At 38.0% G+C, this 15,000-nt stretch overlaps 1 protein-coding gene across 8 annotated transcripts in view; it reads right to left on the bottom strand.

Moving 5' to 3' along the window:
• Nucleotides 1–15,000, bottom strand: part of LOC106065589 (interferon regulatory factor 1-like) — an 82,848-nt gene that overhangs the window by 10,367 nt on the left and 57,481 nt on the right. For 7 of the 8 annotated variants that reach the window (XM_056021710.1, XM_056021709.1, XM_013224422.2 and 4 more), the window contains one exon: nucleotides 375–660. In XM_056021710.1, coding sequence (XP_055877685.1) covers nucleotides 375–660 — 286 coding nt within the window. Of the gene's footprint in view, nucleotides 1–374; nucleotides 661–5,984; nucleotides 6,166–15,000 lie in introns of those variants that run through there. The other variant, XM_013224419.2, reaches the window with a different exon arrangement.

The following is a 15,000-nucleotide window of genomic DNA, read 5'->3' as shown; positions in this document are numbered from 1 at the left end:
TCTTTCTGAAAATATTGAAACCTGCCTTTTTACCTGCCTGGGTGGACCACTTCGGGGGCCGATTTTGAGTTTGTGTTTCGATATAAACTGTCTTTGTAACCTTGTTAGATTTAAAACAATATATTTTAGAGAATTAAGAGATTTTGTTTTTAGATCTAAAGGTTTTGATTTCAAGGGGGGAAAAAGCAATAGTCTGTTGTATGAAATAAAAATTATAAGAAAGTCTCGTCAATTAAAAATACAACGTAATTACTATTTTCATCATTGGTATATTTTATCTTAGATCGAACTCTCCCCCTTTTAGGTAGCCAAGTATGTTTACTACTGAACCCACTATTTACTGTTTAGACAAAAAAAAAAAGCAATGTACGTACCTGTATGCTTTGCCCAGCGATAGAACACGTCACTGTGCTCACTCTCCTCAAAGCCGTGGCTGGAGGCGTGTCTCCACACAACTGAGAAGATGTTCTTGGTCTTGTCCACCCAGGCCAGGCCTCGACACTCTTCGCGGTCGAGCAGGTCCTCGAGCCACGCTCGCATACGCATGCGTGAGCCGGGTCCTTTCTTGACTCTACTGTTGCTGCTGCTACTAGACCTGTATCGTAAAGTTGGAGGCATGATTACTGTCTTCCGGCGGCGCCGTGAAGTTCTTTCTTTCATCTGAATGAATTGATAAAACACAAATTCTCGTCTTTGCGTTGCAAAAAAACAACAACAACAACAACAACAAAAAACTTAAATAAATAAATATTGTAAATTACAATTACAGTCTAACGAAAGATGTCGCAAAACAAAAACAAAACAAAAACAAAAACCAAACCAAACAAACTTGTGGACAGAATCTTTAAAAAAAAAAACAAAAAAAAAAAAACTATTCCTTAACACCAGAATTGGATCTACAATAGTTGTGCAAGATCCAGAGTTTTTACGCCTTTCAATGCTAGAGGGTTTGATTGATTGTTTGATTTGAGGCACATCGGCACAATTTAGGCCATGCCGTGCCTGCAGTCCCTTAAGGACTACTCGCTCTCTAAACAACAGGGCCAGATTCTATACAGTCATATCATTAAAATCAAGGTCTATTCACAGTTAAAATAGTCAAGGTAGTAAAAATTTAAATATTTGGTAAAAATCTAATGTAAATAGTGCATGTTCACAATGCTAGAGGGACATTTCTTATTCAATATGCTAGGACAAAGTCGGACAAGTGCTCATTCTTCCCACTAGATAATGGATTTTGTATTTGTATTTTTAGCACTTCGGCACAATTTAGGCCATGTCGTGCCCTACTAGATAATGGAATGTGCTGCCTGAATCAGCCAGGAAAACCAACGACAACACGCATGATTAGATTGACACAGGAAATGCGTAGGACGTAATTATCTTCTTTTTTGGAAAGTAACGTCTGTAAGCTAAAAGATAAGAGAAGTAAATTGCACCGGTTTCATCTCCTGTGACCAAACAAGACAAACTGCTTTCTGAATCCCCCCCCATATCTGTCCCCCAATAATTCAAAGCAATGTTTCAAACTATGGCATCCAATCTTTCACGCATGAAGACACACCATTCTTTGATTTCATAATAGAAGTTGTCACAATTTGTAAAGGAAATTTTTTTGAGTTGAGATAACTATCAATGATATCACCATAAATTCATGAAAAAAAAAAAAAAGTTCCGTTTTGACTTCCTGAATCTCCAAAAACTTGCATGTGTATAAAAAGTTTGCTTTTTGCACCTTGACAGGATAATTTGAAGCGAAGCCCTTGGCGCCAACCTCTTTCTTGTCAATATTTTCACCTTCTGCTCAACGTCTTCACGTATCCAGGCGTCACGTATCCAGGCGTCGTATCGGTTTGTTATACTGAAGGAGGCTACGTTTAGAAAGTACCTGTGACCCAAGTGCTGGTCAAGTCAAGGTGGCACTTCTGATAAATTATTCTTCTATTTTGAGAAGCAGTGGAATAATGTAAGCCTCACAAGAGAGGAGAGAGAGAGAAAGAGAGGAGAGAGAGGGTGGGGAGAGGGTACAGTATTATACAAGAATTGAATGTTATTACCTTGAACTACACGCACACACACTGACACATACACAGAACTACATTTTTGCAGGCCTATAACTTGCAGGCAGTAACACAAGTTAAAATTGATGATTGGGGAAAAAAAAAAGTCGCGAAAGGGCAGAGTGCGTTTCCCTTTTGGTTCGGATCGATATTTCGAGTGGCTGTATCGAGCTCTTGCACTTCTGTTTTGACAGCTAACTTCCCTGTTTGTTTACTGCTGTCTTTCAAATGGTTCCCCCCCCCCTTTCCCTATCTTGGTGCCGATAATAGACAACCTTGGCTCTTCAACGCAGAAGTAATATTGTCCCATCTGTACAACTTTAGACACTCAGTGAGCCAGCAAAAAGGTCTTCTAACTCAACAACGCTTGTGGGCTGGACCGTCACAGCATCGACATACAAGGCACTACCGGTACTGGCTTTTACGATAAATCCTCTCTGGATTATTCCAGCATGAGAGTTGGCAGTGGCTCTCGCCTTTGAGGAGGGCTTGAGACTAGATTTTACATCTCCTCGAGTAGAATCCACCAATAAACCAAAACATTAACTATCAAAATATTTCTTGAAAATACCACAAAAAACAACAACCCCAAAACAGAAAGTTTATAAATGAAAGAACTGCACATTTACAAAATACTAAAAAACAACAACAACACAAAGCATATATATAGGAAAGAACTGCACATTACAACCATATATCCCAATACTGTAATATTTATTTCCCTTTTTCTTTATCAAACAAAATAAATTAATGACCACTATTTAATTAATTAATAGGTTAATTATTTTAAAATTGATCTATGTTTTGACAAGGACGATGAATAACTGCAAAGTTTCAACTTGATCGGAGAATGTGTAGTAAGAGAAATAGGTGTACAAACTGTGTACCGGACAACAGACGGCGTGAGTTGATATAAGCTTCATAATAACTATGCATAAACACATTCCCTCCTCAAAGAGGCCGCTTATACACACACACTTACAAGCACAATGAAGTCATCAAAATAGTTCTGAAGTGTTTCAACAACTGCTGTTTAGTTAGTTCAATAAAGGGGGAGTGACCATGTGTAAAACCAGACTGAATGACCGCATGTAAGACCAGACCTTGTGACTGACCTGACAGTGGCCAGATTTAGTGACCAAGTGAATGACCAGACAGAATGACAAGAACGAGTGACCATGACTTCGTGAACAAGTGTGTGACTAACTTGAACAATGCACCTATTTCTAGCACAAAAATGCAGACATAACTTTCTTAATCATCCGTCAGCGTCGAAGTTTGCCCAACAACCCCAACCAGTGTTCTAAGTATCCCCAAGGGTATGCAGACTACAGATCGAGAAACACTGCTCTAAAACAACTTCCTGGTTACAGACTATAATTGGATTTTAAGTGTGGGAGAGATACATGCCACGTCTGATCCCATTGCGTAAGACTAGGACAGTACAGCTCCAGCCATGACTGATGGGCCACCATGTCTCATTGTGCTGGGGGTCGTGGGAACGTACACGGGAGATCAATCTTGTGCAACAGATCATGAAAGGAATCATGTTTTGTATAATTGTCATATTAACTAAGAGAAATTTTGTCGCAAAATAAGTCATTAAAGATTACGAATAGGCCTATTGTAGTCCCGTAGAGCAACAATATTGCAATAATACTTGCAAGAATAAAATAAGGCCTAATAATAATAAAATACATTTAAAACAGATAGTCATATAAAAACATTGTGTATAAATAAACAAAAAAGGATGTTGCGAAAAAACTAAACCCATAGGGCGCTGAACTACAAGATGACCATCTTCTTATCTTATCTTATATAATACAGACGTTACTTAAAAAAAGAAGATGATTACGTTCTACGCGTCGTGCATTTAGCCATGCATATTAACCAATGACTTAAATTCCGCCAAGTCACTGGTTTTCCTGGCTAGCTCAGGCAACCCATTCCATGCTCTGATAGCACTAGGGAAGAAGGAGCACCATAATTAAATATAGGCCACAATCAAAGCCATAGTTCTAACTTCTATAAATGTATAAATGGTTTACACGTATGTATTGCTTTCATATTACAAACTCGTGTTTATAAAGAATCTACACGTCTTTTGAAATAGCTCTACGGTTACTCTATACGCACGTCCACGATGCATTTGACGTAACATAAATAAGATAATTTTTATTGGTCCAAACACATGGAAATTCAGTTTGACTACAACTGACCACCTCAGCGTAACTACTGTAACAATAACAACACAGATGCAAATACGAACAACATTCACACACGAAACACACACACAGTCATAACCAGCGCTTTATGAATGAAGTGTGGGAAAGAATTAGTTGATCTAGTTGCTGTTTCTCCCAGCTAACAAAACCCTAACTGCCCCTTGTTACTTCCCTTTGCTTCAGTTTGCTAAGCCCCTAATGCAGACGGCGAGTCATGTTGTTTTAGACAGCGCTTCAACTGACTTCCATTTTATTTTATAGTAATTAAAATGGGGGCGAACAATGCGTAAGGACGATGAATGCAATTCACGCCTATTGACCAGTGGTGAACTGCAGCTTCCAGAACACCCACATGCAATATTAGCAGGACAGCCCTTAGGCATAGGCAAACTAGGCAGCCGCATACGCCCTCCGATTGGTGGCGGCCTCTAAACAATAAGAAATAGCGAAACTTGTCATAATGTTATTGGAGTACACTAAATTTTAAATAAATTGAGTAATTAAATAAATTGAGTAATTGAGTGTTGTTGTTTTTTTTAAATATTTCTATTTCATCTGGCACGAACTAAATAAAAGAGAATTGAGCTTTAATTCCAGCAATATCCCAATGCGTGGCAGTTGACGTTTCAGATGTTCCTTCAGAATTGAAGATTAGGACATGCCAGTCCAAATCTCAGGAAAGTAGGCGGTAGGAGGGGGTTCAAACCCGGGCCCATCGAGACAACAGAGCGCATGCTACACGACCATGCAGCCGCCCGAGTGTGACAGCAGAGAAGGAAATAGGACTGGTGGAGGGAGACGGGGTCTAGCGTGTGTGTGTGTGTGTTTGTTTTGTCGTCTGATAGTTTTAATTTGTATATAAACATCCTCCTCCAGCCGGATTCCCTATCACTGGCCGGCCTAGTTTGCATACGGAGTGTCCCCAGAAATATATCATTATGAAAAACAGCTTTGTAAACGGCGTTATCAAAGAAAATGTGGTGCCTAGATCTATGAATATTTTGGCTTGATCTAATCAGGTCCAATACAAAAAAAACATGTTCACCTCCAGAATACCTTACAATATAAATTGGTCCGCGGTCCATGAGTGAAGTAATCACCCTAAAAAAAAAAAATTAAGATTTATTTCCAACTGTCAAGGACGGGATTTCATTTTGTCCTAGCACAACTGGGTAATCCTGCACATCTGTTCAAAGTCCTTGTTAGTTTTAAATGCTAGGCTACTTAACTCTTTCTCTCCTAATCGACGTTAACATCGTTGATTTTGACATCATTAAATTAAATTAATGTTTACTTTTTAAACATGACTTTGAATTATATACAAAGAGCATGCATTTCCCTTTCATTCTATACCAAACACAACATTTTCTGATTAAAAAAAAACACAAAGCTATTGAAGCTCAATCATAACAGGGTAGCAAAATAATAATTAGTGAAATGAAGGATTCCTTCCAAAACGTGGAAAAATAATTACGGAGAGAAAGAGTTAATTTGAATTGTGATTAGTTTACCAAAAAACATTCATAACAACACAACGAAAAAACAAAAACAACACAAGGGAAAAAAAACAACAAGATCAACAAAAGAACAACGTAACACTAACAACACAATAAGCTATAAATCAATGTAGGTTTACCCGTCTACTGTTACTAAAGGCGACCACACGCTAAACAATTATAAGATAAACACATTTATTTACCGTATACAGAAACATTCCTATGTATATCTACTAGATCTACTCCTATGTAAGAAACACGCAACGGTCTGCAGTATTTATACATGGGAGGCCCTCGGTTTCAAAGTAGGCCTGCAAATTTGTGTCACCAGCTGGATCAGTACTTTGAATTGTGTCGCCTGCTACCTGGGGACCGATCAGGGAAATTCATCCACTTCTGTGAAACGAGGAGAGGGCTGGACAACGCGGGACGAGGGCGGGCACACAGTTTGTGAAGGTAAAAAAAAAGATCCATGTCACGAATTCGCTGTCATTCCGGGAACTTGGTAGCATGTTTCAAATTGAAACTCTTCTATGAAGTAGGCCTACAGAGCAAAAATAAAAGTGTTTCACTGTCACTTAGTAAGAAACGGGGGCCTTTGCTGAAACTGAATCTATTCCACTATGCTGCTCGATATGAGCAGATGTAAATATAAATTCTATCGCTTAACATTTTCGGCAGCTAGGAACTCAGGCAAATGAAACTTTCGTTGTGAATTCAAAGAAACCACAAACATCGAATGAAGTGTTTAGTTTAGGTTTAGTTTCAGTAGCTCAGTTCAAGTCAATCCTCAGTTGTTCGTGTGTGATTTTATTAGAGTAGGCTCACTGACCAATATGTTGGCTTTATTTTTACGTCACGCCAAATTTTTGTTTAGAACCGACTGTTTCAATCAAAACAATTTAAAAACAAATTTTTTCTTTCCTTTTTTTATATGACTCACTATCTAAAAGTAAGAACTATTTTCTTTTAATTCCTTTCTAATTGGTTTCTTTCTGGTGCAACAGTAGAACTATTTCGAAGATGTAGCCCCCAAGGTCCACCATTACCATCTTCTGTGATGGAGCAAGTTTCCATTGATACTTGATTATATCAACAAAATAGTCAACTATTGAATGAAACGCACAAGAAGGCGATGGGCCAACGAAGAATAATTGGGGGCTGCATTCCTTCATTAACATACAAAACAAAACACCACTCTCTGTGACAACACAACACTCTCTGTGACAATACAACACTCTCTGTGACAACACAACACTCTCTGTGACAACACAACACTCTCTGTGACATCACAACACTCTCTGTGACAACACACCACTCTCTGTGACAACACACCACTCTCTGTGACAACACAACACTCTCTGTGACAACACACCACTCTCTGTGACAACACAACACTCTCTGTGACAACACAACACAATGTCTTGAATGTCTTGATCCTGAAAGGCCCAAGGTTTGTATCCACATGGGCGTGTATTTGGGTCAGACTTAAAGGGGACATTTTAGAATGGGCACGTAAGTTGTGAATCAATTAAAGTGGTAGCGCTACACACACACACACACACACACACGCACGCACGCACGCGCGCGCACACACACACACACACACAGAGAACGTGGTCTTGTGGTAAGAGAGAGAGAGATAGAACGTCTTGTGGAGAGAGAAAAACGTGATTCTGTGGAAAAAGAGAGAGAGAGAGAAAAAGAAGAGCGTGATCATGTGGATTGTCGAAAGAGATAGAATAACGTGATCTTGTGGAAAAGAGAGAGAGAAAAGCGTGATTTTGTGGAAAGAAGGAAATAGCGTGATCTTGTGAAAAGAGAAGAGCGTGATTTGTGGAAAGAGGGAAATAGCGTCATCTTGTGAAAAGAGAAGAGCGTGATTTGTGGAAAGAGAGAGAAAAGCGTGATCTTGTGGAAAAATAGAAGAGCGTGATCTTGTGGAAAAAGAGAGAGAAGAGCGTGATCTTGTGGAAAAAGAGAGAGAAGAGCGTGATCTTGTGGAAAAAGAGAGAGAAAAGCGTGATCTTGTGGAGAGAGAGAGAGAGAAAGAGGAGGAGGAGGAAAAGAGCATAAAAAAGAAAGTGGCGAAGATATATTTAATGTTGCTATTACCATTATCTAATATTCATAAATATTCAATGAACTGAAAGTTCTGAAGACGTGGTTCCCCGTGAGCCTGGGATTCACACAGTTCACTCTCATTGCAGCCTACATATATCCCAGAGTCCTCCCATTCAATCACTAATGGCACCTTCACTCGTCGTTTGTTAGTCTTTACCTGTAGGGACAACGTAAGTGGAAGCATCTGTCTAGGCATGTCGTTAAGTCTATCTATTCCAACACAATCTGACCCTCTGGTGTTAGGGTTAGGCTGTCACCCAAGCAGCCTCCGAGCTCGCCAGAGACCAGTCTTTGTAAATGGCCTGAACACAGACCTGCAACGTCGCACCCTGTGGAGACCAATAGCTAGTTGCCACGTCGTAGCGAGGGGTTTATTCGTCATCACCGCCCACAGGTTGCGACGTTGCAGGCCTGTGTTCAGGCCTTCTATTAAAACTGGTCTCGGCTCGCTAAGACAGGAGTAATCTGGCAATGGCTGCAGAAAAATGTGACCACGCAAAACGGCTGTGATGTCTTTAATGGGTTGATCTACGGACAAAAAGTTTGGTGAATGGTACAACACTTACACGCACAAACACATACATATAACTTTATCTTGGCGAAAAAACAAAGCTGTGTGAATAAATGCTACAGAAATGTACAAAACATCAGCTCCTTTATTAATAGAGCCTCCTCCTCCAAGCGTGATCTTGTGGAAAGAAAGAATAGCGTGATCTTGTGGAAAGAAAGAATAGCGTGATCTTGTGGAAAGAAAGAATAGCGTGATCTTGTGGAAAGAAAGAATAGCGTGATCTTGTGGAAAGAAAGAATAGCGTGATCTTGTGGAAAGAAAGAATAGCGTGATCTTGTGGAAAGAAAGAATAGCGTGATCTTGTGGAAAGAAAGAATAGCGTGATCTTGTGGAAAGAAAGAATAGCGTGATCTTGTGGAAAGAAAGAAGAGCGTGATCTTGTGGAAAGAAAGAAGAGCGTGATCTTGTAGAAAGAAAGAATAGCGTGATCTTGTGGAAAGAAAGAATAGCGTGATCTTGTAGAAAGAGAAAGAAGAGCGTGAGAGAGAGAGGAGGAGGAAAAGAGGATAAATTGAGGATAATTGAATTGTCTTAACCATGGTGTATTTTTTAAGAATTTAACTTTAAAAGCAAAACGGTTCGCTTTATGAACATACAAAATAGCAGTTCGATCAGAACGTTGAAAAGCTCTTAAATACGAAATGGGATTTTTTAAAAATAATAAGCCTATCTTTTACAGTTTTTGAAATGTAAACATGACATACTGACGGACAAACAGACATACACGACAAAAGGAATAACGGCTTTTCCACTTTCAAACAAATGACAGACTAACACAGTGGATTATGTTCATATGTAATAGTTGGAGAACAAGAACGGCCGCTTGACAATAGGATTCAACAAGTTGTATTTTTGTTCTTTTTTTTAAGACAAATTCCTCTGTATGAAGCTGAAGACAATTTGTAAAAGGATTACTTTGCTCTAAATAACTAATGAATGATAGATATAAAAAAAAAAACAACAACATCATTTACTCCGCCCATTAACCTTCAAAGTGCTGAGCTGTTTTACAATTAGTGCATAAAAATTGGAATTCCAATTCTGATGTTTAGAGGCTAAAACTACCACACGCATTTAAAGGGTTAATCCACACCTCCCCGCTCCATCCTGATTAAGCGCATGTGTAAATCGACTTCAAGAGTCTATAGTATACAAAATCCTAGTTTGGTGATACAGATCCAGACAAGGCAACATTAACAATACAGTAGTCTATACTAGAATACTGTATCTAGATATTAAAGAATGGTTCTAGTTGAGTGATAGGCTTATAGATACAGACTTGTGCACAATGTTTCTGAACGTCGGTTTATTTACTTTACTATTTCATGAAGACATGCGGGAAAATGTTTGTTTGACATAGTTCGGATGTTCCTTCAGAGTTGAAGATAATTACTTTCTAGTCCAAACCTCCCACAGGACGACGGGGGATGGGAGCGGGCAGGGTTTGAACCCGGGACCATCGATTAATTCGAATGACAGTCCAGCGCGAAAACCGCACGACCAGGCAGCCATCCCGCTAAAGTGCGCATAAGATAAAAATTGTCTAGACCAGTGGTTCCCAAACTTTTTTTGTCTCGTAGACCCCTTGCCATGTTTTCTGATTTTCGGTAGACCCCCTACAAATTTTGCTTTGCATTTTTAAATTCATCAACATTTTTTTAAAACTAATTTCCACCTGTAGTGAATTATAGAGTGAAAAAGTAATTTAAAGCGACATTGTAAGTTCCAACGATCTTTTTTATTAATAAAATTCAAATTTAAACCAATTAATATTTATTACTGGAATCACCAAAATACGCTGGAAATGTGTTGTTGTTTTTTATAGCAAGTTTATCATCCGTTGCTATGGATATTATATTTCATATAGGAATTTCTTGTTCTATGAAGTAGTCCTTCAAACATTAACTATTAGTTAATTAATTAATTAATTTGCCTTAATTGTAAAAGTTTTCGCAAAGAGCAGTTTCTCGTGGATTTCTTGATCTTTCATGTGTGGCTCAAATATTGGGGCTGCGGAACTGTTTTTACTAAAAGGAGAAGTGAGTAACTGGCGCCTAAACCAGCAAGCTCCGAGCGTGAAGAGCTAATTAACCTTGGCTTTCTACCCACCTAGCAGAAGGAAAACTGAATTCAAAACTCTGCTGCCTCGCAGCTATACCCAAATATGGGAAAGGTTTCGTGGGTCATCCCTGAAGAAAAATAAGGAGCAGGCGCAAAGCCTGCGACGCAGCTGATCCCAAACTCGTGTGCAAAGAATTGCATAAGAAGCTTTTACTTGTACAACTCATGCCACCTATGAGCTCATGAACTATATTGTTGCTTACAGAAATTCTTTTAATAATAATCAGACGTAGGTTTGTGTAAAACACTTGTGAAACTACAACAGCTGGTAAAATCAATGTTTTATCTATAGTGTTTTGCTATAAGTCAAGAGATATCGTAAGACGCTCACAAACCATCATCTACTCTATATGATGTCTAAGAGATTCTGTGGGTCTATTCTGAAATTTAGGTCTTTCTTTGAGTGTTCGAAAAATTTTCAAATCTTCATCTGTTTTGTCAGGGTGGCATTGTCTCAAATGATCTTCTAGTGAAATTAGTTTCATATCGCCATAAAAAGCACTTAGGCAACCACTTGTTTGACAAGGAAGGAATGAATCCCAATTTTAAATAATCAACGCCGTAAAATCTACATTATTTTTGTAAAACATTAGTTACATGTAGACAAAATTAAGCTATTTAAATAAGTATTGAAATTAAATACAATAATTTTTCATTTGAATAGCAGGATAAACATCTAATGGATTAACTAAGGTGAAAATAATATATTAGTGTATAAAAGAATTACATTAATGGGATGTGAAAATTAAAGTCATGAACTTCTTAAATGAAATTTATTAAGTAGAGCCAGAAGACATCTCATAGACCCCCAATTTAGCTGTTTCCCTTTCGTAGACCCCTTGGAAGTCTTCGTAGACCCCTGAGGGTCTATATAGATCACTTTGGGAATCACTGGTCTAGACTTTGGACCTCAAGACTCAATTGAATTGTAAGAAGATAAGTAAAGTACATTTTCAGACCTTGCGATCGATAGGGCAGATGATGTCAAAGTCATCTGTTCACGAGGGTGTCATGTGGCCAGCACAACGACCAACAGCCTTTACTTTCCCCAACTAATGTCAGGCAGCCATTAGAGCTGGGTGGGCTCAGAGGCGCCCAAGGATCCCGAAATTTCTATGAAAATCATCAATGACGCTATCGAAATCCGTGTCCAAGCAGATTTTTGTTTGTTTGCTTTTTGAACCCATAAAAAATTTGCAAGCTGGTAAGTGGAATTTTTGTTTTTAAAGACAATTGGCTCTAAAACCCTTAATGTACTATGGGTAACTGTACTGTGGAAAGCGTTCTCAAGAAGACCGACATAATTGTGACCTACTGGCATGATTTAGAAATATTAAACGCAAGAAAGAGACTTTATAGACACATGGGTACAACTACAAATTGGAACAAAGACTATGATTGTTGAAGTTGAGCACTTCGGATGTTATCACAGTTCAAACAGGAACAACACTTGATCTACGGCCAAGAGGAACACCAAGCGGGTAGCTAGTTAAAGTCAAGTCCAGGATGTTTTAGTTCATCCAATGAAAACCCACAACGGTGGTTCAACACTTAACAACACATTAGACGGATTTAATATAGAATACATGAAAGCAGCCAAACTAAAAAACACCAACAAAAAAAAACAACAAAACAAACAAGGCGACGTACAGGGCGACGTACAGAAAGGACTAAATCTGTAATGTATAAATAATAATCTATAAAAGTAGAGAGGCGGGAGACAGTAATACTTCACTTTATTTAAATATCAGTATATAAAACGTTACAGTACTTAACGCCTTATAATCATCATCATCTCTCTTAGCCGCATTGCGCCCTTGACCTCATCTGTCCCTTGAATAAGGTCCACTGAAGCCTCAGAGGATCTGTTCGATGGGACTCGAGGTTATTTTGCAGTGACACATGAGTCGGACTCTAGAATCATTATTTATGTATGGGTAACTGTACAGTGGAAAAGTGTTCCCAGGAAGAACAACATAATATATTTTTCTATAGGGTAGAATAAGTAGATGATGTAAAGGTCATCTGATGACCCCTTTCTATAGGGTAGAATAAGTAGATGATGTAAAGGTCATCTGATGACCCCTTTACTTTCCCCAAAGATCCAGAAATTAATACTCCAAGTCTTCACCAGGCTTCGAACCCGGGATCCCCGGTTCGGAAGCCTAGCGCTCTACCGCTCAGCCACCGCGCCTCTCATAATATATACATAATAATACATAAAACATACAAAGATGCTCCCAAGAACGCCTTAAAAAATAGCAGAATCAACACCTATGTCTGGAGATGCTAGCCTTTAATCGTCCCCATGACGCGGAGCCGTGAGTGTCGTGAGATCAAAGCACAAACCAGTATTGTTTTACTGATCTAATCACAGCAAAGATTAACATAATTATGACACAAATTAGCACTGTAACGCTGGTCTTGTATCTCTATATGTATAGCAAGAGAAACAGCAGACGAGAATTCATAGAACACTAAAGCCAATTTAGAATATAGAAGTATTTGAATAATAGTCACATTTAAGTACAATAAATATGCACGGTCCTGGTATAAGCCTTCATCGACCAGATCTACTTTTGATTGATAAACGTGAACACATCTGTATTGAATAATGACATTGCAGTGCAACAATTTCATAATGTAACAAAAAAAAATACAGAATCATAGATAATACATTAAAAAAAAACAATGCCTCCTTTATACAATCTATAGAGCTATTTATTCCCCTCTTGATAACAAATGAAGGTTAGATTTTAAAAAAGATGTAAAATGTTTTACCCCACGCCCCCCCCCCCCAAACAAAAAAAAAATTATAAATCTACTAGACTATAAAATATTCTAATGACTGGCCTTTAGATCTAGACCTAGAGGCGCAAAAATGTTCCTGGACATTAATTTATTAAACTCTTTTGTAATACAATGCCATAGACATAAATAAATATAGACTGGCCGATTAAAGAGTTTTATGAAACGAAAATTTGTGAGTGTAATTTGTGTAAGTATTCATATCTATTTCAGCTATAACCTATATAAGCATTACATTATTTTCACTAGTGTTTTTTTTTTAAATCTCTAAGAATGAAGATCATGCAATTTTTCATAATTCGGAAATCCGAATACAATAGATATACATGTTTTCAAGTTACATGAAGTTACTTCCTTCGGCCAGTCTATATTTATTTATGTCTATGTACAAGGCCTACATGCGGAAGTACTCGAAGACGTATAGTCCGTTCTAGATAAATAGTTTCTAGTTCTCTAGCCAAATTTAAATTCATTTCTTTTCATGCTTTAAAAAAGTATAACGACCAAAGTAGAGTTTTCCCAGTGCGGCCAACAAGCTAGTATTTCTTTTCCAAACAATTTGCAGTGACTGTCAAATTTCTAAGAAAATCGATAGAGCCGTTTTCGAGATCTGTGTCCAATCAGGTTGTTTTTTTAGATTTACGCCCTGGATGTTTTAGGTTTAAGTCTCCATGAAGGCACGAGTTGAAAAGAGGTATTGTTAAAAAAAAAAAGAGAAAAAATAAAACAAAAAACCTTAGCTCGGAAATTACAATACTCCCAATGGTGATGCCAGCCGAATGTGTGGTGATAACTGACATTGCAGACATCTGAACATTCCTAGAAAGACTCAGGCTGTCACTGACGCAGACCATACCGATTTTAAGTATGATTATAGACATTGTTATCGGAGTACAATGAATTTCGATTCCCTTGTAGTGAGCGCAACTCCAGGTATCTGCTCCACGTCATGTCAGTTTTATTTACCAAGAGGAAAATTGTCTTACCATAGCAATCTTATCTTATCTTCTTATCTTATATAATACAGACGTTACTTCAAAAAAGAAGATGATTACGTCCTATCCATCATGCATTTAATCATGCATATTAACCAATGACTTAAATTCTGCCAAGTCACTGGTTTTCCTGGCTAGCTCAGGCAACCCATTCCATGCTCTAATAGCACTCGAGAAGAATGGAATATTTTTACAAATTTGTCCTAGCATATGGGACGAGGAATGTACCTTTATCTTTGTGTCTTTCAGAGTATTTTATTAAATTTTGTTTTAGTATTTGAAGATTATGGTTCAGTGTTTTATGTATAATTGCTACTTTACTTTTGAGTCTTCTGTCCTGAAGGCTTTCTAAATTTAGTGATTTACTAAAGGTGTTACTCTGATTAAGTGTGAATATTCGTTTGTTATGAATCTCACTGCTCTATTTTGTGTCTGTTCCAGTTTCTTAATGTTATCTTGAGTTGAGGGGTCCCAAACGGAGGATGCATATTCTATTATTGGCCTAACCAAGGTTAAATAACATTTTAGTTTTGTTCTTATTTGATTTATAGAAATTTCTTTTAATCGAAAAAATAAGCCCTCAGTGAAACTACAGACATG

This window comes from Biomphalaria glabrata, chromosome 2 (assembly GCF_947242115.1).
Source record: "Biomphalaria glabrata chromosome 2, xgBioGlab47.1, whole genome shotgun sequence".
Taxonomy (NCBI): Eukaryota; Metazoa; Mollusca; class Gastropoda; family Planorbidae; genus Biomphalaria; species Biomphalaria glabrata.
The sequence above is the reverse complement of the archived record's forward strand: the minus strand, read 5'-3'. Positions and strand labels throughout refer to the sequence as shown.